The following is a 24,453-nucleotide window of genomic DNA, read 5'->3' as shown; positions in this document are numbered from 1 at the left end:
TATGGCTGCAGCCTCCACAGAGCTGACACAAAGCCAGTAAAATTACTGAGGGTTCCCCATTCATGCTTCCCACCTCGCTTTTTCCATGTGGGGATCCCAACCATAGCACCGAAGGAAAAAGTCTCACATGGAAGATGGAGCATCTGAAGGCTACATAGTACAGCAGGTTTTGGCCCTATTGGTGTTGCTTGTGTACCTTGTTCATTAGCTGTGTATCCTGTTCCCATCTAAACCACTCCTCCAGTGTGTGGTGGGTCTGGCCAGCAGCAGCCTCGCAGCTTCAGTACAGGACATGAGGACAGGGTGATGTAATCTAACAACTCACTTTCACACATGCGCTACAGCACAAGTAAATTCAAGAGTGATGATGAGTAAGACCATGGGTTTGTCTGCTAGGTCCCCTGGGAGCATAGACTGACTCTAAATGAGCGTAGAGACGTAGTCAAGGTTGTGGAGGATGAGGAAGATAGCAGAGCTGAGATGCCTGGGACTAGTCATCTCTGTAAAATCTGTGATGGAGAGGGGGGATCAGATATACTTAAATGTGCAAATCATTTTTTTCCCAAAGACATAACAACCACAATCTTCAACGGAGGCACTCCAACCTGCCCATAACAGCAAACTATTTATACCATAATGTTTCCTCCATTAGGATCCCAGTACTCACATAATTGATCTATGCAGGCTTCATTTTCTCCTAAAGTAAAAAACTCAATATGTCCCTTACCAATAAAACAAGCCACATACCATTACAGCTGTAGGACAGGACTAAAGAACAGGACTGTAACAGGCATGAGGAATAATGGCTTTTCATTGAAACCATCCAGGTTTTGTTTAGTCTTGAGACAAGAGGGCTAAGGGAGCATCAAATCGTGGCCTTCAGCTGTCCAGTGGAGGGTACAGAGAAGATGGGGTCAGACTTTTCTCAGAAGGGAACAGTGACACCATGAGAGGCAACAGACACAAGGTGAAGCATCGGAAATTCCAGTTAGACAGGAGGGCAAACGCTTTTCACCGTGAGAGTGGTCAGACACTGGAACAGGCTGCCCAAAGAGTCTGTGGCTCGCTCTCTGTAGCTCAACCGGACACAGTCCTCTCCAACCTGGTCTAACAGGACCAGCTCTGAGCAAGGGCTGGCCCAGAGGACCTCCAGAGGTCCCTTCCAACTGAATTACTCTGTGATTCTTTGAATACTACGTGCCACTCACTATGGCAATCACCCTAAGAAATATCATTACACTGTACATTTTATTTATTTTTCCCCCAAAATATCTAAGTATAAATCTCAATGCAGGAAACACAAGCTTATGCTACAGCAACAAAGTTGTTACTCACCACCAGCAACCAGCATCGTGTGCAATCACATTATATACGGCCATACAGCTTAAGGCTGTTTCTGCTGATGATGGAAAAGAGCAAGAATCTGCAAACCGTTTTCCAGAGAAGTGGTTGTCACCGCACAATCACCACACCAGACCGAACAGGTATGGTGGAGGGGACACAGGACACAGTGGTAGCAGGGATGCATCAGATTGCACGCAGAAGGGTTTTCTCCTCCATCTTTGATGACGATTACTCCATCTTTGTAGGGTTTGGTGCCCTGGGGAAGCTGGCTCCCCTGAGACTGCTCCCAGCACCCCAGGTGGGAGTCATTTCAGTGAAGCTGGGTTTTTCTGTTAGGTCAAGAGCCTAAGTAAGGTCTCTAGATTCCCTCTGTGGCCTAAGGTGGGAGAGGTATGTAACAAAGACAATCCATTCCATTAACCTGAGATGCCTCTCTTACAACAACATTCATTTGACTGACTTTAGATTATGGGAATATGGAATGAGATGAATCATGACCTAGAGGTGCCTGCTCCTTCACCTTGGCCAGCATGAGGTGCAAACCACAAGCTGTGAGGTGAGCATTGCCATTGCGGATCTTTAAGGTGGTGGGGATTAGCCTTAGCCCAAGGGATGCCTGAGAGTGGTACAGGGCCCACATCAGGGATGCCTTCTCCTGTGGCCCCTTGAGCAGCCAGGACAGGGGACAGGAAGAGCTCTGCTTCAGCTAAACAGCTGCTCCTTGGGGTCCCCAAGGCTCAGTGCAAGGAAGGAAACTGAACATCTTTCCCAGGCATTTCTTGGGCTGTGGTGTTCCCCACAGAGGGATTATGTTCTTCCTAGAGGTGGGCAGGCAGGAGCAGAGAGGAGCAAAACAACTCCCTCAAGGCCACCAGTGGTGCAGGGGGCAGAGCTGGGAGGAGAAAGACATTATCATTTTCCTGCTCCAGCCTCTAACAGCTGCCAGCTCATGTTCAATGATGGGGGCTGCAGACACGCTTTTCAGACCTCTGCTTCTGAGATGAGTTCATCTGCAGGCCAGGTGCTCATATCCTTGTATCAGCACCTACCTCAGAGTCTCTTTCTGAGCTTGCTTTAACACTGCTTTCCTGTCTAGCAGCCTTCAGTTCATCCATTCTCTTGCTGCCAGGTAGTCTTTTGGGGCAAGCGGGGAGATACCGAAACCAAGAGACAGCGCAGTATTTGGTGCCTATGCCAAACGGAAGATCATAGACCTTGGAAACAAGCTGAGAGTTGTCCGCCTCTCCCTTGTGGCTGTTCTTCCACGCCAGGAGCCCCCGCTCCTCCTGTGTTCCTGCAACAGCAAAAATGAGATTGTTGTGTTTAAAACAGTGGGTGTTCTGAGCATAGGACTACCTTGAGTGCCTCGCGCCCACTTCTCAAATCCCAGCAGACCCAGCGCAACATACAGATCCCTTGCACTTAAACCTTTCTAGCGCCAAAGCTCTCTACAAAAATTCACTAACGAGCTTCTACACAATATCTGTCTTCCTGCAACAGCTTCCAGATAAGCGTTCTTCTCCGCTGCTTTCCACAGGAATCAAGTATACCATGGCAGGTTTTCATAAGCCATGGGGCATCCAAGAACTGTTCAAAGCGGGGGTCATACAGTGCTAGGAAAGCAAGGCTGGATGTTAACTGCCCAGATACTGTGGAGTGGGGGAATAAGGTTTAACTAGCAATTACTAGTCAGTCACAGGCATTTACCCTAGCCAAGGAATTGCTAAGTGCCTGTAATTGTTGCAGCGGTTGAGTCCCTCTTGGGAAAGGGAGTGAGCACACTTGGAAATTCTGCCCAGAGGAGCTGAAGATCAAGGGCTACAAGAAAATTAATGAGCCAAAAGGAGACTGGCTTTCCAAGAAGCCTGAGATGGTAAAAGAATCTGGTTAACAGAGTGCCCTTCCTGCTATTTTTCTGTAGCAGAAAAAAGGGTTTCCTCTCCTATTCTTATGCCATCCCTCCCCTGGCTTGATGAAAATCAAAGGCTCTTTGCTGTCTGTGAGGGCCAGCTGCAGGTGCTATATCCTATCTTTGGTCATCAGCCTTTCCTACTGCTTGCCACTGCTGTGGCACCAGTTCAGCCTCAGTTCTAACAGCTCTCATAAGGAGGCATGCGTTGGCTCCTTCAACTTCTTGCCTTTCTCTCCTTTCAAACAGCAACATGGCTCTAGGGTGGCATTATCCCTAAAAGACATTTTTCCCAAACAGACTGTTGTTCCTGAAAAATGTGTTAGTTTTTGATAAGCTGCTGTTTTCCAACCAGACACCATTGCAGTGATGTCTCCTGTTCCTCTCCCCTCTCTGGGAGGAGTTCAGTCACACGGTGTTTCATGGCTGCTAGCACAACTCCTACCCATAGAACAGTAGTCACGAAGACAAAAAATGCTAGGAAACAAACCCTAGGGCAGGCACAAACTAGTAGTTTAGCTCATTTCAGCAAATCCTACCTGGAATGGTATTATCAAGGATAAACCCCAGGAGTCCGCCCACAAACATGCCAGTGGTGAGAAGCACCTGGGTCACCTGGTCCAGCTGGATGATTCCTAGCAGCAAAACAAAGCTTTGGATAGTGGTGGAGAGAGACACATGTTTGACCAGCAACATACCCCATGCCAAGAGCCTGCAAGCTGCATGCTTGTTTAAACAAGACTTGCAAATCCCAAAGCAGAGCTTAAGGTTTGGCAACGCAAGGGAGATTGATCTCACTGCCAGTTTCAGACCTACAGTTTTATTCTGCATAATTATTCACTGACCCAGCTGCCAGTGGGCAGGAGATGACTCATAAGTACATTAAGAGCCTATTAACAGTGCAGACCACAGCACTGTCCCAGAAAAAGCTGCCTTCTGCTCCAAACATATTCTGCACCTCCCCAACATAACACCAAGCAGTTCCCTACAAAAGCACGGGCTTCAGTTCCCAAAGAAATAATAGGTATATTTAGCATGGGATTTCACCACAAGTTAGTCAGGTGTGATGTTTCTCTGTGAGCGCTAATTGACATGAGCAAAATAGCCCAGTGACACAGAGCATCTGATAGACCATCTACAGAGCGTGTGATCTGTGAGCCCAGCTCACCCAGCCAGCCATATATACCTTAAGAGAGGACACTACAGCCTTTGTGACAAACACATTAGTCACACGAGACACAGTGAAGGCATAACGGTTGAGGACTGGAAATTTCAATAAAGTGAACTTGATGGAATTTAGTATGCTCTTGCATTTTGGAAGCACAAAGTTTTATTTTGTATGAGCATGTAAGAAAGCCTCGTTCATTGAGATCTTGATCAGGATTCAGCCCTGGAGTCTTCTCCTCCCCAAAGCCCCATCCTGGGAATGTGTCCCGAGGAAGAGCTCTGCAATCCTTAGCCTGACAGGAGTCTGGCAAGGTGTAGTCACTGATCAAGAGCAGAGATTTCCACAACAGAGCTGTGCATCAGAGCAAAGGGCAAGAACAGCCCTCCCAGAAAGAAAGAGGCAACAGTCAAAGCACAGGTTTCAGGATTTTATCAGGAAAACCTGCATTTTAAAAGATTTCTCTGAATTAGCCTTTGCTTCAGTTTTATGCTACAGAAAGTTCTTCCAAGGTCGCTTCTTACCTGTTTCCAGCAGTGTACTATTTTTGCTTGCCCAGTTGGGAACTGTGAGGCCAGCAAATACAGAAAATCCAAAGATAAAGATGTTTCTGGAGGAGTTCATATCTGTGTACTGCACAGAGAAATTGTATACATTACGTTCGGAATTACCCAGCTCTGTGGATTACTGTTGTGTTCATGAGACATGCTCGGATGTAAACACTGCACGGAGGAGTGGACCTGGGCAGTAGCCCTGGTGCTGCTGGGGCGCTAGTCATCCTGCTGCCCCCAGTGCCAGCAAGCCCTGCCCCGACGAGGGAGCCCTCTGGGTACGTGCCCTCATCTTCACCTGAGGAACTGCCAACGCAAATGTTTGCATTTGCTGCAGAGTGGTTATATCTGACTCAGCCTGGTAAGAACCTGACTTGAAACCTAAGTCCCCTTCCCTAGGGATGAAATGGCGCTCGCATAGCTGTTACCTGCAAATTGGAAATCCCCACTGCCGTGATAACTCCGAACATCACAAGGAACATGCCTCCGATCACGGGGGTGGGTATGCTGGCAAGCATCGCCCCGACTTTCCCAAAGATGCCGCTCAGGAGCATGGCGCAGGCACCAGCAATGATCACCATTCGACTCCCTGCCTGGGGCAAGAGGAAGAGGAGGCAGTCACACACCGACCGGCACAGAGAGGCAAGGAATAGCAGGCTTCAGCGCCAGCCTGCCGGGCAGGGGTTGCACCTGAGGCCCGAAGCACTCAATGGTACGTTCAGTCACAGGTTCAGATGCAGCCACCAGTACGCTGGGATGCTTGCACTGTGCATGAAGCATCTGTATTTGCAGACTAGTAAATATTTATCATGAAAGGCACTCTGAGAACAATCATGGATCCACACCTATTTACTTGATGTTATCCTCTTTCCTATTGTTACTAAGACTTCAACAGTTTGCTGTTAAACAGAAAGTTTATTATTAAATTAAGAGCACAATAACCCCCACACACAGCTTTGCTCCCGCTCCAGCCTAGAAATGTCTTGGCATACCCACAGGCTGGAGGTGCAACCACCCAGTCAATTCACTGGACAATCCTTCCACCAGGGTTTGGATTGCCATCTAAAAATGGTTTTCAACTAGGTGTCCCACACCGATCCCTCCATTCCCTGGAGATCAAAATTTGGGAGAGCAGAGTCGGCTAGGCTGGCTGCTTCGATCCTGAGTTCTAGGATCTGATATATCCTTTCCATGGTCAACAAATGGCTAATAAGTGAGGAAGTGTCTTGGTCTGCCCCTATCTCTCATCATCCATTTAGCTTCAGTAAAACCTTTTTTTTTTTTTTTTTTTTTCCTAGGAAGAGCTAGGGTGGCCTTTTCTTGGTTGGGCACTACAACAAAGACGGGATGAAGCACCAAGCCATGCCTTTCATTCAGATCTGTTAGAGCACGCGAATAGGAAAGAAAAAGAGTATATGCCAAACAAAGGGATGAAAGAAACATTTACAGATTATGGAAACTAAAAAGAAAAGCAGCAATATTTATTAGACTTTCAATTCAAGATACATCTTGCTGCACCAAAACTTGGACAGCTTAAAGAATCATGCTAAGATTTACGATGTTTGTGTCTTAGGCAGGGAAACTGTAATCCTCTGCAAAATTTTATAATTCAATTAAATATTTTAATCCCTCCCTTTAAATATCTGAAGAATGTCATATTTCCAGGAAGGGCTTTTTGTGAATGCTTTCAACAAAAACATTCCCAGTTACTAGTACTGTCTCTTTTTAAGCATTTCTTAAACATGTTCCTTTAAAACATTGTAAGTCTTACTTGATTGTGAAAGATAAATGAAAAAGATTTGGTGGAGAGTTTCAAAATAAAATCAAGCATTGCCTTCAGGTGGGCTTTTTATATTCCTTGGCTTAAAACCTTGGGACACCATTACCATCAAAACTGTAATTTAATAAAAGCCAACAGATCTATTTGTTCCAGGATTAGAATTAAGCTTCAGATTCTTAATTTGCCAAAATGTCGAATTACCCAGTATATGGAGTTGGCCTTAAAGGCAAATTACCTAATCCACTGACAACCGTGAGCATATGATGCTAAAGCCTCTAGTTTAGAGTTTGTTTCAATTATGTCAGGAAAACAAGAAAATCAGTTCTCTTTCTTAAGGTCAAAGAAACTGCACAGTTCCCTACTATGTATACGGTGACTCTGAGATCTTTACCTCTCCTTAAAATCCTCCTCTTCTTTTCTTGGAAATGAGAGCTCAGTACTGGCATGCTGGGCTTGATCAAGCAGCTTAAACATAGGTGCCTGGTGCCATTTAAGATGTTGCATCTTGGCAGCTTCCGGCAGCTTCTCCTTTGCCTTATCTGACAGCCCCTGTGGATATCTGAGATATCCAAAGATGTATCAGGTGGTGCTGGACACCTCTGTTTAAGCAGAGGAAACAAGTCCCTTGCATTTCCATGTGTTGTTATGGAAAAATGCGTTTCCTGTGTAAAAAATGAAATTAAATCTGCCTTGTGCTCTCAGCACCCCCATCTATCCCAGCCAGGGTCTTTACACTGATTTAAGGCTGACTGAGATGAGAATGTACTTTCTGCTCAAAGTGTGAACAAGGTGAGCAAAGGTGGGATCTAAGGGAAACATCTCTCCTGAATCAGCAAGGATGGCATGTCCACCTGCAGGACTTAGAGCACATGGGAAGAACATGTCCTGTAATCTGATGATTATGAGTCTGGGCACTTCCGCACTATGCTACATCCCATACATACAATGTATGCAGCAAACTAACATGTCAGGCAAGAACAGGCTCAGGTATATGGTCAGTATGCACAGATTTCATAGCGACAAGGTACGTGGGGTGACAGGCTAAACTGGACTCCATGCAGACATCCAGACAGCCCTTGCTGCTGGAAGCAGCCACCTCGGTCGAACACTAACGTTTCAGTCTGTGAAAAATGGTTATTTTGAGTGAGGTTTATAAAATCCAGTGAAACAAGCAATATTATGGAGTGGGAGTCATAAGTCAAATTCTGCATTTATTTACTGACTCACAGCTCTGCTGACATGACATTGCTTATTTGACAATGATTTAAAAATGTTCTCCAGTTGGCTGCTGGCTGTACCCATCCCCTGGCTGTAAAGCTTAGTGAAAAGCTATGATGTGATTGTCAAGCTTCTCTCTGTGAATTTCTTTCCCTTATAAGAGCAATAAGATACTCAAGGGATTCACAAAACGTTATAGAGAGGTAAAAACATAAACCTTCACTATCACATTTTATAATCCCAAAGAAATAGTCTACCTTTCACATGATTGCCATCCTTGGATTATAAAAATTCTGGAATTTGAAGCCCTATTAAATATTTTATTTTCTCTCTTCTTTTCTTTTCTCTTTCTTTTCTTTTTTTTTCCCTTTCCTTTCCTTCCTGCCTTCCTTTCTCTTCTTTTTTTCTTTTCTTTCTCTTTTATCTTTTATTTTTATCTTATTTTATTTTATTTTTTATTTTCTCTTCTCTTTTCCTCTCCTCTCCCTTCCTCTCCTCTGCTCTCCTCTTCACTCCTCTTTATAAATATATTTAGGAAGACAGATAGACAGAGACAGACAGAGAGATAGTCTTTGATGAAGTCAGTCCTCAGGAAGTTTCCAGGTTAGCTCGGATGTTACATGCTGTCTTTAGTCTCACAGATAGACTGTGGATCTGTCTTTAGTCTCACAGATAGATAGACTAATGGCCAGGTGTCATGAGTAACAGCAGTGTGCCCTCATCCCACACGCGGACCATAAGCAGGGAAAGAGAGGGACTGACCACCTCTGTTAGGTGATTTGTAGTGCTGCTGAGGTGGTCACCAATGTGCCAGGGCACATTCTTCCCACGTGCCTTGCAGGAGGTGGGCTAAGATCACATCCCGGGTCCAGCACATACCCATGTGCACCACTCCTTTGTACATACACCCCTGGGGGAAACCTCCAGGAGGGCCAGGGCACCGCAGCCACCCTGCTGCGGTGAGGCTCACCTTGGTGATGGCCAGGGCCCCCACGTTCTCACTGTACGATGTGGTGCCATTCCCCGTCCCCCATGCCCCGGCCAGGAGGCAGCCGATGCCTTCCACCCCGATCCCACGGCTGATGGCATGCTTCGGCGGCGGTGGGGCCCCAGACAGGCGGGCACATGCGTAGTAATCTCCCACGGACTCCAGCATGGAGGAAATCACCCCGGCTAAGATGCCGAATATCCCAGCCAGGCTGACGGTTGGCACTCCCCACTGGCCTGCAAGGAAAGAGCTTGGTTCAGGTCGGTGGGGCATGTTTGCCCTGAAATCTGTTGCGGGGGCGGGGGGAGAACAGCAAGGGTGCTTGTGGGTGTTTGCCTGATTTTTGGCATTTCGTCTCCCCCTGCTAGCCATAAGTGGAGGTGCAAGCCAGAACAAGGAGCAGCATGGCAGGATGGGGAAAGGGGGGGCAGTGGTACCTGGGTAAGGCAGCCGAAACCAGGGAGCCTGAGACAAAACATCTCCACGGGTGTCCGTCCGGGCCAGGTGGCCGTAGGCAGTGGGGTCCGCAGGGAGGATGTCGGTCACCGTCAGCACGTAGCAGAGCAGCCAGCTCAGGGAGAGCCCCAGCAGCACCTGCCCATCACATGTAGCAGTGGGGTGCGATTAGACGCAGGGCCACCTCTCCGGCATGGTTGTGGGGGACAAGGTGTCTCCCTGCCTGACCCTTTCCCCTGCACGTGGGATGGAGGCAGAGGGAAGGCAGGGGTTCCTGGTGGCTCTCCCTCCTTCCTTCCTTCCCCAAATGCAGAGCCATGGGGACCTTCTCCCCCTGTGCCCCCTTGCCATGCAGGCTGGGGCTGGGAAGCCCTAACTCAGCTGGACACATGTGGAAAGAGCCCAGGCAGCCCAGGGTGGGTGAGGCCAGTCCCTCTGCCATGACCACTGGGTCTCCGGGAACCCCAACATACCGGGAAGATCTGGAAGAGGTAGACTGGGGAGAAGTGGCACCTCTTGCCTCTCTGGTAAGACGGCAGCAGCACAGGGACATCTTTCAGGTACTGAGAGAACAGAACTATGAAAGAAATAGTCCTAGGAGAAGGGAAAACCAGACCATGAGACGAAGTGGGTGCTGAGCTGCCCGCCTGTCCCCACATTAACTGAAGACCTGCTACCTGAGGACCCAGGACTCCAGAGGACCCCAAAAACCAGGCTCTCAGCACCAGAGGGTGGCTCCCCACTCCAGCAAGCCTGGGGTGGAACAAGCTTTCCATCATACTCTACTGACAGCTCTGCTGCATTTGCAAATTTTTTTTCCCCTTTTGTTTCAAAACCAACCCCCAGATGGTGCATCACTGAGTATGACATAGTTGCCAGAGCTTAAAAATGACAAGTAAAAGAAAAACCTGAAAGACATGCAAGGTCCAGGCAGGCTATGTCCAGGAAACTGTCCCTCAACCTCTGTGTAATTCAGATATATTGGAAATATAGGATTTATTGGTTTCCTGATTTCAGGTTTACCTATGCTGCTCTGCAAGTGGCAAAAAGCTCCTACGTGGCACAGAGGAAAGAAAGAGGATTTGATTTGGTTGTGCAAGTCCCTGTTTCAAAAGAAAAAAACCACGGTGGAACCATGGGGCTGCACGTAGTGCCCACAGAGCCCTCCCAGCCAGCCAAGGGGAGAGCACAGCCCTCCAGTCTGCGAGGGGGCTGTGTGGCGGAGGGGTCCTCCAAGGCAGGGGTGCTCACGTGTGCCCCTGACAGCACCCAGGGCTCATTCCAGTGGAAGCAACTATGAGGTGCAGCTCCTCTCCCATCCCTTGCGTAGGACACATCTCCCTCGAATGGCAGCACAGCTGGGTGTGCTCACAGCAAGCCCTGTCTGCCCTCTGTGTGTCTTCCCCCCAGAAAGGGCAACCAGATAAGGCTGGAGGCTGCAATATGTGGCGAGAGGGCAGGGACTGGGCGCTCCACCTTGACTGCTGAGCTGGTAGAAGACCTTGGACATTTTCCTCCTATGTTAACCAGGCCTCTGAAGGTCTTCTCATTTTTTTTTCTAACAAATCTGAATTGTATACATTGAGTAAATTAATCCAGATAGGATTTGGTGAGAAATCGATTGCACCAGCTAAAGTGCACTGACAGTGGATGGAAAACTGGTAGTTTTCCACATGTGAAAAGGTGTTGAGCTACAGGTGCAATATTCACAGGCAGGCAGAATACCAGCAGTGCAAAGGAAACACTACCTTCACCTCTCTACAAAGACACACCGCAACATACAGCCAAAGTTTATCTATCAATCACGATTCAAAGCACTGAATGACTGGAGGCAGAAAGTCTAAGGAGGAACTGGTTTCCATTCGTGGTTTCTAAAGCTACAGAGCCCAGACAGACTGCGTCAGTGTACATTTTGTGCATTTGCATTAACAAAGGTGCTCGGCAGCCTTATGAATCACTGCAGAGCCCTCGTCTATCTCGGGTAGGTGTCACTGCTTATTATTCAGGTTGCCTGACACATTCCATTAACAAATGCTATTTTCAGCTGCTTATAATTCTGCCTAACTTTACCCACTCGGGATGACAATTTCCATGGAAAACATCTGCCTCAGGCCAAATATTTCTGGAAAAATATACCCCAAACCTCTTTCAAAGAGTGATGTTCAGGAAATAGACATAGTATATAGCCTGCGTCAAGAAGGTCATTTTGCCTTGAGCAGTACCAGGGTCTGCTTATGACCTAGAGCTGAAATTTGAGAGTTAGTAGAACTTGTTCTTTGGGGTGAGGGATATTGCTCTTTCTCACAAAAATCTGCTCAACTGCGATCAGTCTGTAAAAATGATCATTCATCCCACGTCCCAGGCAGACAGCAGAAACATCTCAGGCTTTAGCATTTGCAGCCCATAAAGATTCTGAGCTTTCTGAGTACGTCCAGGCCTTGCCCAGTAATGCACCATCACCAGGGAGCAAGTGAGCAAGCACTAGACCAGTTTCTTGAGGCAACAGCAGGTATCGCCTGTCATGGGGGCTCTGGGATATGATGGGGCTGGACAGCAAGGCTGAGACCACGTGGCTCATGTCTTCTGCCTTCTCCATCACCCCTCTCCCCCCTTCCCTAATGGCACCCACGGAGCATGGAGGCAGCAAAAGAGGATACAAACTCGGACAGCTCAAAGCAAAATGATCAGGTCAGGGCTAAGGTGTCTGAGTCATGGAAGAAAGGACTGGGATTAGCACGGGTAGAAGATGGTACAGAAATGAACAGACGGAAAGAGTGACCAGGGTTGAGAACAGGGACATGGGCTGGAGGGCTGGGACCCCATTGATGGAGCAGCCCAGCTGGGCAAAGAGGTCAAGCGAGGGACTGAGTTTAGGAGCCACTGACTGGAGAACAGAAGGCAGAAAACAGAGATAGTCCAGGCAAGGATATACATTTTGAAGGGAAAAATCAGACTGGCTAAGCATAGGGGCTAGGACAAATCATCAGAGCTGGAGAACAGGACAACAAGCCAGAGATGTGGTGGGAGAAATAATGGTTAAACGAAAGCTGGGGGCAGGCAAGGCTTGGGGTCATATGGGGTGCTGGTGGAAGGAACCAGTTAAGTGAGGAACTGGAGGTGGAGAAGAGAGGTGGCTTTTGGGGCCTGGGAGGGCAGGTGTGGGGAGCAGAAGAGAACTGGAGAGAGGTGGATTGGAGCACGTCCCCACAACAGCACGCTGCCTTCCTGGGGCTGCAGTCAAGCCTGGCCCCTGAGTCTCCAAAGGCACCTCTGAAAGCACTAGCAAACTGATGGGAGCCCATAGGGAGGATAACAACCTACTCCTGTTGCATGTTATCCCAAGCTGAAGTCTGCATCAGGGACCTGAAGTTGCCAAATCTGCAGGGGAACCATGCAGTGGCATTTCTACTTTTTTAATTCATTTCTGAAATACCAGGGAAATCCTGACACTGAGCACACTTGTACAGTCAGGCACAAGGACATGCACACAAATATCCCTGAAACAGCACGCGATGCTGCAAAGGCACATGCACAGACATCTCCAGAGCCCCCCAGGCCCTCTGTGGAGAAAACTATTCCTCCTCTTCATGTGAAAACAATACGTAAAGCACCAGCTATTTTAACTCAAGGAATACCTGAGTGCTCAACTTTGTCATTTTAGGAATGTTTATTTAACTTAAATAATGGGTCTGTAAGACAGTGTGCGTAGACAACTGTGACAGAGACTGTCCCCAGGAACCCCACACAAGGAAGGCTTGTTTCTCTACTGACCTATGAACTTTGGATTTTCACAAAAATCAGATTTTTTTAACTCATTTTGGGGTTTTGCTTTTTTGCTGAAGGCTCTAACCTCCTGGGGCAGGGGGAACTATGCCATGCTGCTGTCTTGCACAAGCCTGCCACACGTTAGTGCTCAACAAAGAAACCTCGAACCCAGGGGAACCCTGCTACAGACTGCGACATTTGATTTCATATTAGAAGTAGGCAGTTTGTGTACACTCAGCTTTCCCACGGGGAGGTGAGACTTACATGAATGCTATGCCCCAGTGCTGCCCAGCCTCGTCCCCAGCCGAGTCAAAGAGTGGTAGCGCAACCAAGGTGATGGTGGGGGCAATTGTCAGGGGGCCGATGAACCTCATCAGAAACCCAATCAGGCCAGAAAATCCAACAAAGATTTGAAAGCAGGAAGCTACAATGATAGCGCCTTGCACCTAGAAAAATGGAGGAAGAGAGCAGAGGTTAAAGGAGCTCCAGCTGTTGAGCCTTTTCTTCATAAGTCACTGCAAAACCAGTGTGAGAGCCAAGCTCAGCCTCCAGTGACGGCCCAGCATGGAGGCTTTCCACTGACTACACCAAAGCCTGTCTGAGCATTACATGTGGGGAAGGACCACCAAAGTACCAACACACCAACTCCCCCTTGGCTGATGGATTTAGTCCTCACCAGGGCTAATTTTGTTCCAGAGACCCCCTCCTCCCTGGCCTCTTGGGCCACCCAAGCATGCATCAGCTTCCCTGCACTCTCTCCTCCTGCTCCCCTGAAATGCAGGGGAAAAGATCTTGCCCCAAAAACAGGAGCAGGGCCATGGTCTCCACTCATCTCCCATCTGGGAAGGGCTTGGAGCATTTCAGCACACTGGTAGGGCAGGTGGGTCATTACAGCCTGGTTTTTTCTGAGTATCGGTTTCGGGGACACATTTATCACCCTGAACTTTCCTATGTTTGACAATCACTGCTAAGTAGCCAGTGATTACACCTTGAAATGCCCTTCGCTGCTCACCTCAGCTCCAGGCAGGGGACTCAGGGGTGAGGCTGCTCTCTGCCTTCGCAGATTTCATGATAAACCCAGGCTGGGTCCTCTGCGGTGCTCAGCACCTTCCCTCCCCTGTCTCCAAAGGGAAGAGGAACACAAGGGCTGGGGTGAAGCGCCCAGCCTGAAAGGAGAAGGCAGCACTGCCCTTGTGGCAGATTTACGAGTGTCGGCAGGGAGGGCAGCCTGTGCTGCACAGCAAATCCTTTGTGAGCTCACGCTTCCCGTGCACTTTGCAAAGCACCCCAACGTATGGATTGACAGAGGCAAATTTAGTCACCTACTCTGATAAGGCAATAGATGTAGGACAAGGCAATAGATGTAGGACAAGGCACTGAGATCCCTGACCTTTCCTCCTCTCTTTTGACTACCTAAGAATGCACTTTTCCTTAATATTTACAGTAAGCTCTGCCCTTGCATTTCTTTTTACTAGGTTTCCTGTGCTTAGACAGGGTCCCTTCCCTAGAAACATCTTCCCTCCTTTCCTTCCTCAAGGCTAACCACACTTCTTGGAGAAAGGATCTGGCTGCACCAGTGGAGACTTTGCAGGGACCATAAATCACCTGAGGTCTGCATGTCCCCTGTTCAGCAGCAGCAAAGCACCTGCTTTCCTAATGGAGACTAGATGCTCAGGAAGCTGCAACAGGGTGAGGGCCAAGGTCCATTGGGGATGGTGGGTTCTCCATCACTGATGGCCCTGCTACGGTCGTGTGCTTTTCTGAAAGCAAACAGCCCTGATACAGAGCAGGTGCCACTGAAAATGTAATATACCTCTCGCATCCGTGTCTGCCAGACTTCGATGAACTCTGGTGAAGAGGCATTCACCAGGGTAGTGTTCTGCGTCCAGGCAGGGCACTTCCACTTGGGGAGAGACAGCATGGCCAGGGTTGGGGTCAGGAATGCAAAAGTGCCTCCTTGAATAATAGGCAACCTGGAAGGAGAGCAGAGGGAAAAGATGCCGAGCAAGGATGCTACAAACCCAGCTCCATAGGGGTGACTGAAAGGAAAGTGAAATACATTTAAAAATTGGTCTGCGCATGGCCTCTGGCAGTATCTTTTGAAATGTTCTGGCAGGTCTCCATCACTGACCACGGGTGGGCATTGCTGCCCATTGCACCCAAGAGCAACATACCCAAGGGGAAGAGCTCAGGTTCAAATACTGCCAATGGAGAGGCTCATCGGTGCTGGAGTCAAACTCTGCTACCCCACGTTAAGGAAAAAGTATTCCTCTTAAGTTGTGACTAGACCACAGAGCTGCACAGAGTAAAACAACAACCAAAGGAAAAAGCTGGAGGAGGGGAGAAGACCAAGGAAGAAAGGTGGCGAGACTCTGAAGAAAAGCTTAGCATCAACCTAGGCCCAAATCTTTCCAATATCTGGTTGCTTCCTCTGTCCCCTTCAGCTGCCTCAGTTTTCTTCACAACCTGCTCATGAACACAAGGACGTGCACTGGCTACTCCCCACGTCACAACCAGCCTCAGACTGAGGGCAGTGGAAAATGTGACTTGGCTTTTAGTACAGGTTTTTAGAGATAATGACTCCACCCTGCTTCCACCGACACTGGAAAGGAGACCTGCATGGATGGGTCTGAACGCTGGCTGGGGGAGACCTTGGCTCTCCCCCGACACCGTGTGTCTCCTGGCTTAGAGTAAGCCTCACTCTGGAAACCCCTCAGGCTAGCAAGGAGCTCACAGCTCCAGAGGCGCTCAGCACTGGCTTCATACAGAGCTTTGTACAGCGGAGCCAGTGCTCCTGCCAGCCTCTTCTTCCACGCAGGGGGATATGGAGACAGAAAAGCCACCACAGCCATTAAGTCCCTGTTACAGTGCAAGTTGTTTTGACCATTTCCTCTAGCGTGATTGAAAAACCCAAAGCTGCCCGAGGGCGCAGGCTGGCACAGCAGCTCTGAACAAGCTGAGGGAAGCCTCCCAGGTGCCTCGGCTTCCTCCGTTTAGAAATCGCCCCTGGGAGCAGCCCCCAAAGCAACCGCTTCTTGCACCAAGCGCTCTCATGGCACCTGCTCAGAAAAGCAGCAGGGCAGCGAGCCAGGTGAGTGCTTCGGCAGGGCACAGATTTCCCTGAACCAGAGGTGTTTCCACTATTCTCTGGAAAGCACTGGAAAATAAGAGGTGGCATACCTGTAACAGCACCATGTCTCTGTCACCTAAAACAAATATCTATACCACTGCAATTAATCACACCATGCACAACTGAACCACTGTCGGTGCTTTGCCAGTAAGTTATATCTGAGTATCAGTCATCTGTGAAGTCACTTATTTACAGCATTCAGCCAAACACGTTGCAGCCTTCAAAGGATTTTGCTGGGCAAGGCAGAAAACAAACAAAAAGAAACAGAGAAGGCCCAGTGGCACGACTGTTGAATTAACAATAGATTTATAGCTCCCGCTGCGTTGGCCCTCAAGCTGTTTCACAGCCGGTGCTGGCATGGGTGGGCTCAGAGCAAACTGGAGTGCTGAGGTGATGCATATGGGGCATGCTGAGCTCTTTCCAGGGAAAGCTGCAGGTTTAGTTAGAGAAAGAAAAGTTATGCTCTGATCATCACTACACGATGTCCAAGCATCTGCTAAGGGGGGGCTCACCACAATGGCAAAGCAACCTATGTCTCCCCTCAGGGGCCCCTTGGATAGTCTGTCCAGTGACCGTCCCGGACCTGTCACTGCTTTTTCATGCTGTGTAACACAAACGAGCTGCAGGTTGCAGTGGGTCAAGCTTTACCCTTGGCTACTGCTTCTGAAGGGCTGCTCCGAAACTGCGCTCACTCTTGGTGGGAACCTCCCCATCTCCGTGGCCAGTTCCCATCCATTCATTCATGGGCCAACATTGTCTTTTAGCTGAAATGGTTTCTCCCTGCCTGATCCCCCCCATTTCTTTCCCAGACTAGTTGCAGACTGCAGCCATACCCCTCTGAGCTGCCACTTTGCCAGGCTAACCAGGCCAGCCTCCCTTCCCCGTGCCACATTAACAGATCATCTCCATAACTCTTCTCCTCTTAATTAGTCTGTCTTAAATGTGGACACCGGGAACTGTGCAGCATGCTTAGCTGAGGGCTCCCCAGGGCCTCGGAGAGTGGCACAGACATTTTCCAGGAAAAAGCATCCCCTCCAACTCATTATTTACCATTTTTCTGGCTGTCTTTTGGGGACTCATGGTTATCAATTACTACAGCTTTTGAGAAAACAGTAGAAGGAGAAAAAATAATCTGCTTCCAACTGTCTCCTCAGGCTTGGTTTGCCTCCAGCCACACGCAGGCAGAGTCCCACCTTTCTGGCAGGAATATCCTCACCCATTAGAGCTGGGGCCAGCAACAAGGCAATTGCGTCCTCAGCACAGCAAAAGCCTTTCAAGCTTATCCTACGGGAACAACTTGTTACCACTTAATTTGATCTGGTGTACCTCATTTAGCTATTCAGCCACGGGAGAGGCTCCCTGCTACTCTTTCATCCTCGGCTAACAGGGAGGAGGGACATCACAGCGCTCAGGTATACACCAAGGCCTTTGGGGGGTGCCTGGGAGCCTGAATTGCACCAGCAGCCACAGCCATGTTCGTGCACCCCAGGCTGAATTTAACCAAACTGAGAAGAACCGGATTCTCTCTTTCTTGTGGCCAGGGTGTCCCCCCTTCTCCACTAATCCTGTAGCAACGTAGAAGGGGAGCACCCGCCTGCAGTCGGTGGAGGGCAAAGTTTCAGCGAGTCCGGCGGCTGGGCGGGCTAAGCCGGCATCGGTCTGGGGGCACCCACTGTAAGCCCAAACAAAGGTGCACCAAGAACTAGGAGATGCAAAAGTCAGAACAGCGAGGTAGCCCTGCAAAGTTATCACCTACAGTGATTTCAGGGTGCTTTGGCACATACCCTGATTGCCCAAGGGTAGCAAATGACCCTCACTGATAACTAAACTCTACAGCAGACTGGTGGCCAAGCATGTAGTAATTGCATCTACAAACTGTTTTGTCACGTGTCCCATTTCTTGCATTTGGCCTACCTGACTCCAAAGAGGACTTGCAGCACGGTGCAAATCCCTGAGACAAAGAAGATGGTGCTGATCAGGTGGCTCTGGGTGAGGAGGTCGTGCTGGAGGCAAAGCTCTTTGGAGAGGATCAGCGGGATGGCTACCAGACCTCCCATGGCTGTCAGGAAATGCTAGGAGCCACAGAGAAAGACTGGGTGAAGGACACAGAACTGGCTCTGTATTATTACCGTGTTGTTGAGGGAAATCTAAAAGTAACTCACAGATTTGTGTTTGGGCGGTACTAGTATTACCCATTCTCTTTTCTGGCAACTTTAAGGCTCTGTTGGGGGCTGTTCCAAAGCACCTACAAGAACTGCAATGCGCCCCCACAAACTTCTCCCATTTTCCATGCCCAAAGACCTTTTGTAATGCTCTGGACTCCCCAGACCGCTGTCAGACACAAAGAGTTTATCCCCAGCACCTGCAGACAAAGCTGTCAGTGGCTACTCTTCCAGGAAGGTGGGGACATCCCAAGGTAGGGAGAGAGAGGGATCAGGCAAAGTGAGTGCAAATGTTTCAGTCCATCTCATCTGCACCACAAAGGATAAAAAGTTGGCAAATTGGAGCTACCCATTCTTTGCTATCAGTAGCTTTTCTCACACAGTGCAATTATGGATAACCATAAAAAATGGATGCGGAAGAATGGAAAAATCAGGCATTGCATTTTTCAGAAGAGTCACAGACGTATTTCTACAATGACCTTCCGTTAATTACTAAATGTGAAAATAATTTTTCAAACTTATTTTTGCTTTAAACATTAACCTTAGTTGTTAGTTCTCACCTCAGAGCACAGGACTGCAGTGGTGGAACTGGTGGCACTCAAAAACTCACTGTAATCATTAGAAGCATGTTTTATTAAAATTATGATGCAGATGTGTTCAGAAAACCTTGGTTTAATACACGCTAAATTTTAGATGACTGTTTAAGGAAACAAAGTACAAAATGCCCACCAAGCTCCAGGCACAGTCCCTCGTTACTTTAATCACTCTGAGGTCTCTCTTCCCTGAGGCTCCGTACCCAGTGTGGCACTGGTGGCATTGGGTCATTTAACATGCCAGGGCACGCACTCCAGCAAAGCAGCGTTAGCCCTTCTGCTTAGTTTTTATTGCCATGGGAAGGCAGAAGTTCAGAAGCCCTTAGACATTTGGCTGCCTTCAGCCGAGGTATCCAATCTGTTCTCATTAACTATTTGTGTCCAACCCTGGGACTCTGCCTTTGCAGTTGCACTTCAAGGGGCACGGTGTAGCTGTGGGCACAAGGATAACAGTCGGTGCTGAGGAGGCGGTGGGAAGGACTTGAGTTCAAGATCCAGCCCTACAGCTCCATTCAAGGCCAGTGAAGGTGAAGTGCTCCCAAATTCAGCCATTAACCGGCTGAACAGCCATTAAACTTCCACCCACCCTCGGCCTCCACCTGCTCCCCGGTCGCACCTGAATGCCCAGCAGGATGCACAGGTACCAGGGGGGCACCTCCGTGACGGTGTAAGCAAGCTTGCTGCCACCGTGGCCCATGCCCCCACCTTCCTCTGGGCCTCGGGCAGCGCGATCCGGTGAGGAGCAGTAGTGGCTCCTATCTTCACCCTGGCAAACAGGAGAGACCCTTCGTTAGCCACAGCCTGGCCCTGCAGGCCCCCGGCAGCCGCCTCTCTTGCAGCTGCGCTCCATATCTTGCAGGGACACCTCGTATGTAGCTTTCAACAAGGGCAGGATAAAAAAGAAGAGCAAGGGGGAAATTAAAACGGAGGTAAAAACACCTATGGAAAATTTTTGTATGCACATGTGTGTCTAGACCAGAAGAAACATTAAAGGGTGTCTAAGCCTCAAAGGGACATCTGAACAAAGTGCATTAGTATCATTAATGTCTAGCTAAGGATGGAGAAACTGGAACCAGAAGTAAGAAAGAGTGTGCAGTGGGTTAATCGGTGGAAGCCGCGCTGTCCTCTGGTCTCTGTCCCTCCTGGCTGTCCCACTCAAACAGCACTTTTGATAAAATATGCTGAAACAACCTGGCCACCACTAATTACAGAGTAGAAGCATATTTTATATTTCATTTTCTTAAGTCTTCTCTTCCCAGTCTCCTTACACTCACCCTTACAAATGTTCTGTCTCAATAAACACACCTGCACTTTGTCTTACTGGAAAACCTCACTCCTACGGAGGAACCGGGTGAAACACAGGGACACCAGCGGACGGGGAGTCCCGGCGTCCATTTCAAAGGAGCCAACTTGAAGCAGGGCTACCGGAGTGCTGCCCCAGCTTGGCCACCTGCCGTGGGGAGCGGGACCCGGAGGGATGCCCCAGGGCAGGGGCAGCACCAGGGACCGGGAAACAGCCTGGGGACCTGGGCCCTCAGGGAGGTGGTGGGGTACGAAATAGCTCCCCAGGAAGGCTCAGATCCCCTCCCAGGCAGCCAGAAGCCCCAGGGCTCCCCAGGGAGCTGTATGCCTTTCAGAGTTTATTTACACAAAGACATGTTTTGCCAAGGAAAGCAAAATATTGCTTTGCTTCAGTTGCCACAGCTTTTAAGCTAAGCAAATGCCCCCAGTTGTCCACTCCTCCCTCCAACCTACCCTGACCCCTGAGCACACACGTGTACACGCGCGTGCGCGCACACAGACACCCCATGTGCGCGCACGCACACATACACACACACATGCACATCCCACCTGTGCATACACACACACGCATGTGGTAGAGGGAGGCTGCCTGGGAAGCCACAACGTTTTGAGCCAAATGCAAAAGCTAATTAAGATCCCAAACCATTTGTTTCATCGTCCCTTCTCCAGCCAGTGAGTCCTCGGCACGCTGTCAGCAGAGGGCTTTTCTGGGCTGGGATGGCCTGCTCCGTCAGTCAGGGACAGAAATCTGCTGTCAGGAGAAGCTCAACCAGTTTGTCAGCACCAAACTGCTTTTTTTCTTTATCCTCCAAGTCCTGCTGGAACCTGAAGACACCGAAATGCCCAGCAAAGTGAGGTGGTTGCGATAACGTTCATGGCCTACCTACTGATGAAGGCAAACAGCTAATGCTCGGTCAGGGAATAGGGATGTAAAATTAATGTTACATTCAGTTGTAAATTTTGCAGGTGTGGCAGATTAATCCTGAAGGACTTCATCATTTGCCTGAAAACTCCAGGTTTCCATTCTCAAGGCTGAGTCTCCAAAGTCCCATTTTAGATCACGCTGTTGAAAATGTGCTTTGTAATACCTTTTAAACACAGTGTATTTACCCAGCCTAGGCAGGCTGGGACCATTACAGATACTTCAGAATAGATAGGTGAAGGCAGAGTTAATTCAAACTGAGCTCAGGCATGAACTTCAAGAGCAAAAGGCGTTCCTAAATAACTCCCTGTGGAAACATTTTCATTTCAGAATAAGAGAGCCTGAGCCATGGATTAACAAATGTACAGCAAGGTACTTAAGACTGCCTGTGCACGGAGTTATCTGGGGACAGCTACTCCTGAATAACACCATGGGTAGATGAATCCTAAGCTAGGCAGACAGCAGTAAGCTCCTTGCCTTGCACTGCAACTTTTCCCCTGTTAACCAGGAGGCGTATTCCAGCCGGGCAGAGTGCCAGTAACAGCCCCGCATGACCATCACATGAATGCCTGACCCTCCCCAGGAGTTGGAGGGGAGCGAGCAGGGCTCAGCGGGAGAAAGATGCAGTGAAGATAACAGGACAAGACAGCACCAGAGGCAATGGGCTCAAGTTGAAACACAGGAGGTCCCATCTGAACACCAGGAAACGCTCGTTCACTGTGAGGGTGACCGAGTACTGCACAGGTTGTCCAGGGAGGTTGTGGAACCTCCATCCTTAGAGATATTTAAAAACTGTCTAGCCACAGACCTGGGCAACTGGCTCTAGGTGACCCTGCTTGAGCACGGGGGTTGGGTAAGTTGACCTCCAGAGGTCCCTTCCAACCTCAGCCAGTCTGTGATGCTGAGATGCTGGCAGGAGGACAAGGCAGGAGCAGCCCGGAGTGGGAACGCGGAACCACTGCTGGTGGTTCTCAGCCCTGCTTGTCCCACAAACCCAGGGGACCAGGACGCCCTCGGTGTGCCTCAGGCTCCAGGCACAACATCATGGCCCTCAACAGCATCGTAAATCAGCGCATTAGGAAGGTGATCGGAAACTGAGGTGCTTGAACCACAAGTAAAAGAAGACCTCTGTCTTCTTTGGGGTGATTCAAACCAGAGGAAGTCACAAGTCTGATCTGCGTTATGGCAGAACAGGTAGAAACAGAGACTTTAACAATAGCGAAAGAGAACTTCTGCATTGCTCTGAGTACCTCCCTGAGGCTCTGCCTACAGCTGGCACAGCACCCCCACTGCTCACAGCCAGCTGACCAAGAGTTACCTGAGAAATGGGAGACCTGGACAGCAGGAGGTTAAAAGCCTCCTCCAAGGTCCCTCAGGTGGGTGGTCCGTACCGACAGTGTCAAGACACCGCTCTCACACCTGGTGTCAGAACATAAGCAGCTCTTTTAGTTTCTCATGGAGGTGAGCCCTGCCGTGAGGTAGGAAGGGGGCTGCTGTGCCTCAGGCCCTTGCCCTATGGCTGTTAAAGCCTGCAGCATTTCCAGTGCACTGCACACCCCTGAATTGACACATCATTTACAGCTTTTACCACCCTGCTGTAACCCTGCAGGGTGCTCTCCCCTGCCGACTCTCAAATCCCTTTTTCCCCCACTTCTCTGCCAATTTACCCCACTGGAAATAGATGCAGAAGACAAAGAAACACACTCTTCACTAAGCTAAATTTCACTTGTAATTTTACTAATTAATACATAAATGCTCTACCCAGGGACACAGCCACAAAGAGCCCTGAGCTCGCTTGCTTTTCAGTACAGATACCTGTGCCACCATTCATCTAAACTATCATTTTAGAAATAATGGAGAGAAAAGAAGTGAAAAGAGTGCCAGCGAGTAGAAAGTATGCTGATTCTGCAGCAGCAGCAGGCTGTAGTGTGGAAATAATTCCTCAGATTCCTGTCAATAAAGGAGCCGAGACAGACCTTTACCTCACACCAGCATCCTTGCAGCCAGTCCAAGCCCCCTGCCTTTCCCTTTCTCCTCCTTTTGCTGGGCTCGCACCCGTTTATGCAAGCATTACCCTCCAGGGAAGAGCAGACTCACCACAAAGCTGGGGTTATCTAGCCCGTTGAGCTCTTTGTCTGAGGAGGGGGTCATGCCTTCCACTTTCCTTCACGGACTGCCTTGAAAAAAAAAGACCAGTAAGAAGAGGAAAGCCTCCCAAATTGCCACTTCTCCCAGTCAACACAGCCCTAAAGAAACGGGGTGAGCAGATGCAGAAGCTGGACTTCAGGAGTCAACCAGCGCTCAGTCCTAGCTATTCATGTGAGTCGTATTGCAGAAGCATTTCCTTTCCCTTGGCTTATATAAGTGGCTCCTTTTCTCCAGCTGATTAGAGGACCGGCATTCAAACCAAACTGGAAAGCAGCCCTTCCCTGGACTGAGTGAATCAGTAACTGATGGCAGACAAAAACTTCCTCAGTAGGTAAGGATGCGAGGGGGTACCAGAGAAGCGAGACTTTTCCCTGTTTTCCTGGCACAGCCTTGAAACTTGTTGCTTCATTATTGATTCAACAGCAACTTGTATTTTCTGTGTGGGTTGGGCCTGTTTGAAGGGCTTTATGCTGATCTTTAGAAAATATAATTTCTACATGGATTCTTGTTCCACATGTAAACTGCTGTGTATTTTGGCTTAGGTACAAACGTCGTCATCTTGTATGATAATCCTATTACAGCATGAAAAGAATGAGGATTTTACTGGGAACCTATTTGAGGCAGCAACCAATAATCAAGTCATCAGAACATGACACCAGGGAGGTATAAAAGACATAAGATTGAAAAAGGACTACTTCAGGCCATCTGATTATCTCCATTCAGCTAACCACAGTTACCCTTCTCTTAATAAGTAGCAAATGGTGTTAATGCTCTGTCAAGTCGTTCTAACTACCCCACCCTAGCCCTCCTCAGATTAACTATCTATTTAATTTCAGGGCTTCCTGAAGCAGTGAACTTCCCAGACCAGCTGCAGAGAGCTCCTGCTCCTCCTGCTGAGAGAGGCTTGCTATCACCTACACACAGTGATCGCCCATTGGAACATCTGGTTTCCACACAGGAAGCAGCATAACAGAAATAAACTCTGATCCTTATTTCTCCTGTAGAGCTTTGGTATTCTCA

General features: G+C 48.9%; 1 protein-coding gene across 1 annotated transcript; it reads right to left on the bottom strand.

Moving 5' to 3' along the window:
- Nucleotides 1-1,413: 1,413 nt before the first annotated feature.
- LOC104011670 (solute carrier family 23 member 1) lies at nucleotides 1,414-23,436 on the bottom strand. The gene is made up of 12 exons (XM_009463959.2): nucleotides 23,383-23,436; nucleotides 19,678-19,827; nucleotides 18,221-18,378; nucleotides 14,990-15,149; nucleotides 13,441-13,622; nucleotides 9,885-10,005; nucleotides 9,393-9,549; nucleotides 8,938-9,191; nucleotides 5,398-5,562; nucleotides 4,943-5,051; nucleotides 3,793-3,888; nucleotides 1,414-2,638 (listed from the first exon to the last, which is right to left on the bottom strand). The coding sequence occupies exons 1-12, from the start codon at nucleotides 23,434-23,436 to the stop codon at nucleotides 2,370-2,372; spliced, it is 1,875 nt and encodes a 624-aa protein (XP_009462234.1). The 3' UTR covers nucleotides 1,414-2,369.
- Nucleotides 23,437-24,453: the final 1,017 nt, after the last annotated feature.

The sequence above is a fragment of the Nipponia nippon genome, unplaced genomic scaffold (genome assembly GCF_047370975.1).
Source record: "Nipponia nippon isolate SJK-2023a ecotype South Korea unplaced genomic scaffold, ASM4737097v1 scaffold_3, whole genome shotgun sequence".
NCBI classification, from domain to species: Eukaryota; Metazoa; Chordata; class Aves; order Pelecaniformes; family Threskiornithidae; genus Nipponia; species Nipponia nippon.
This window is presented reverse-complemented; position numbering and strand designations above follow the sequence as displayed.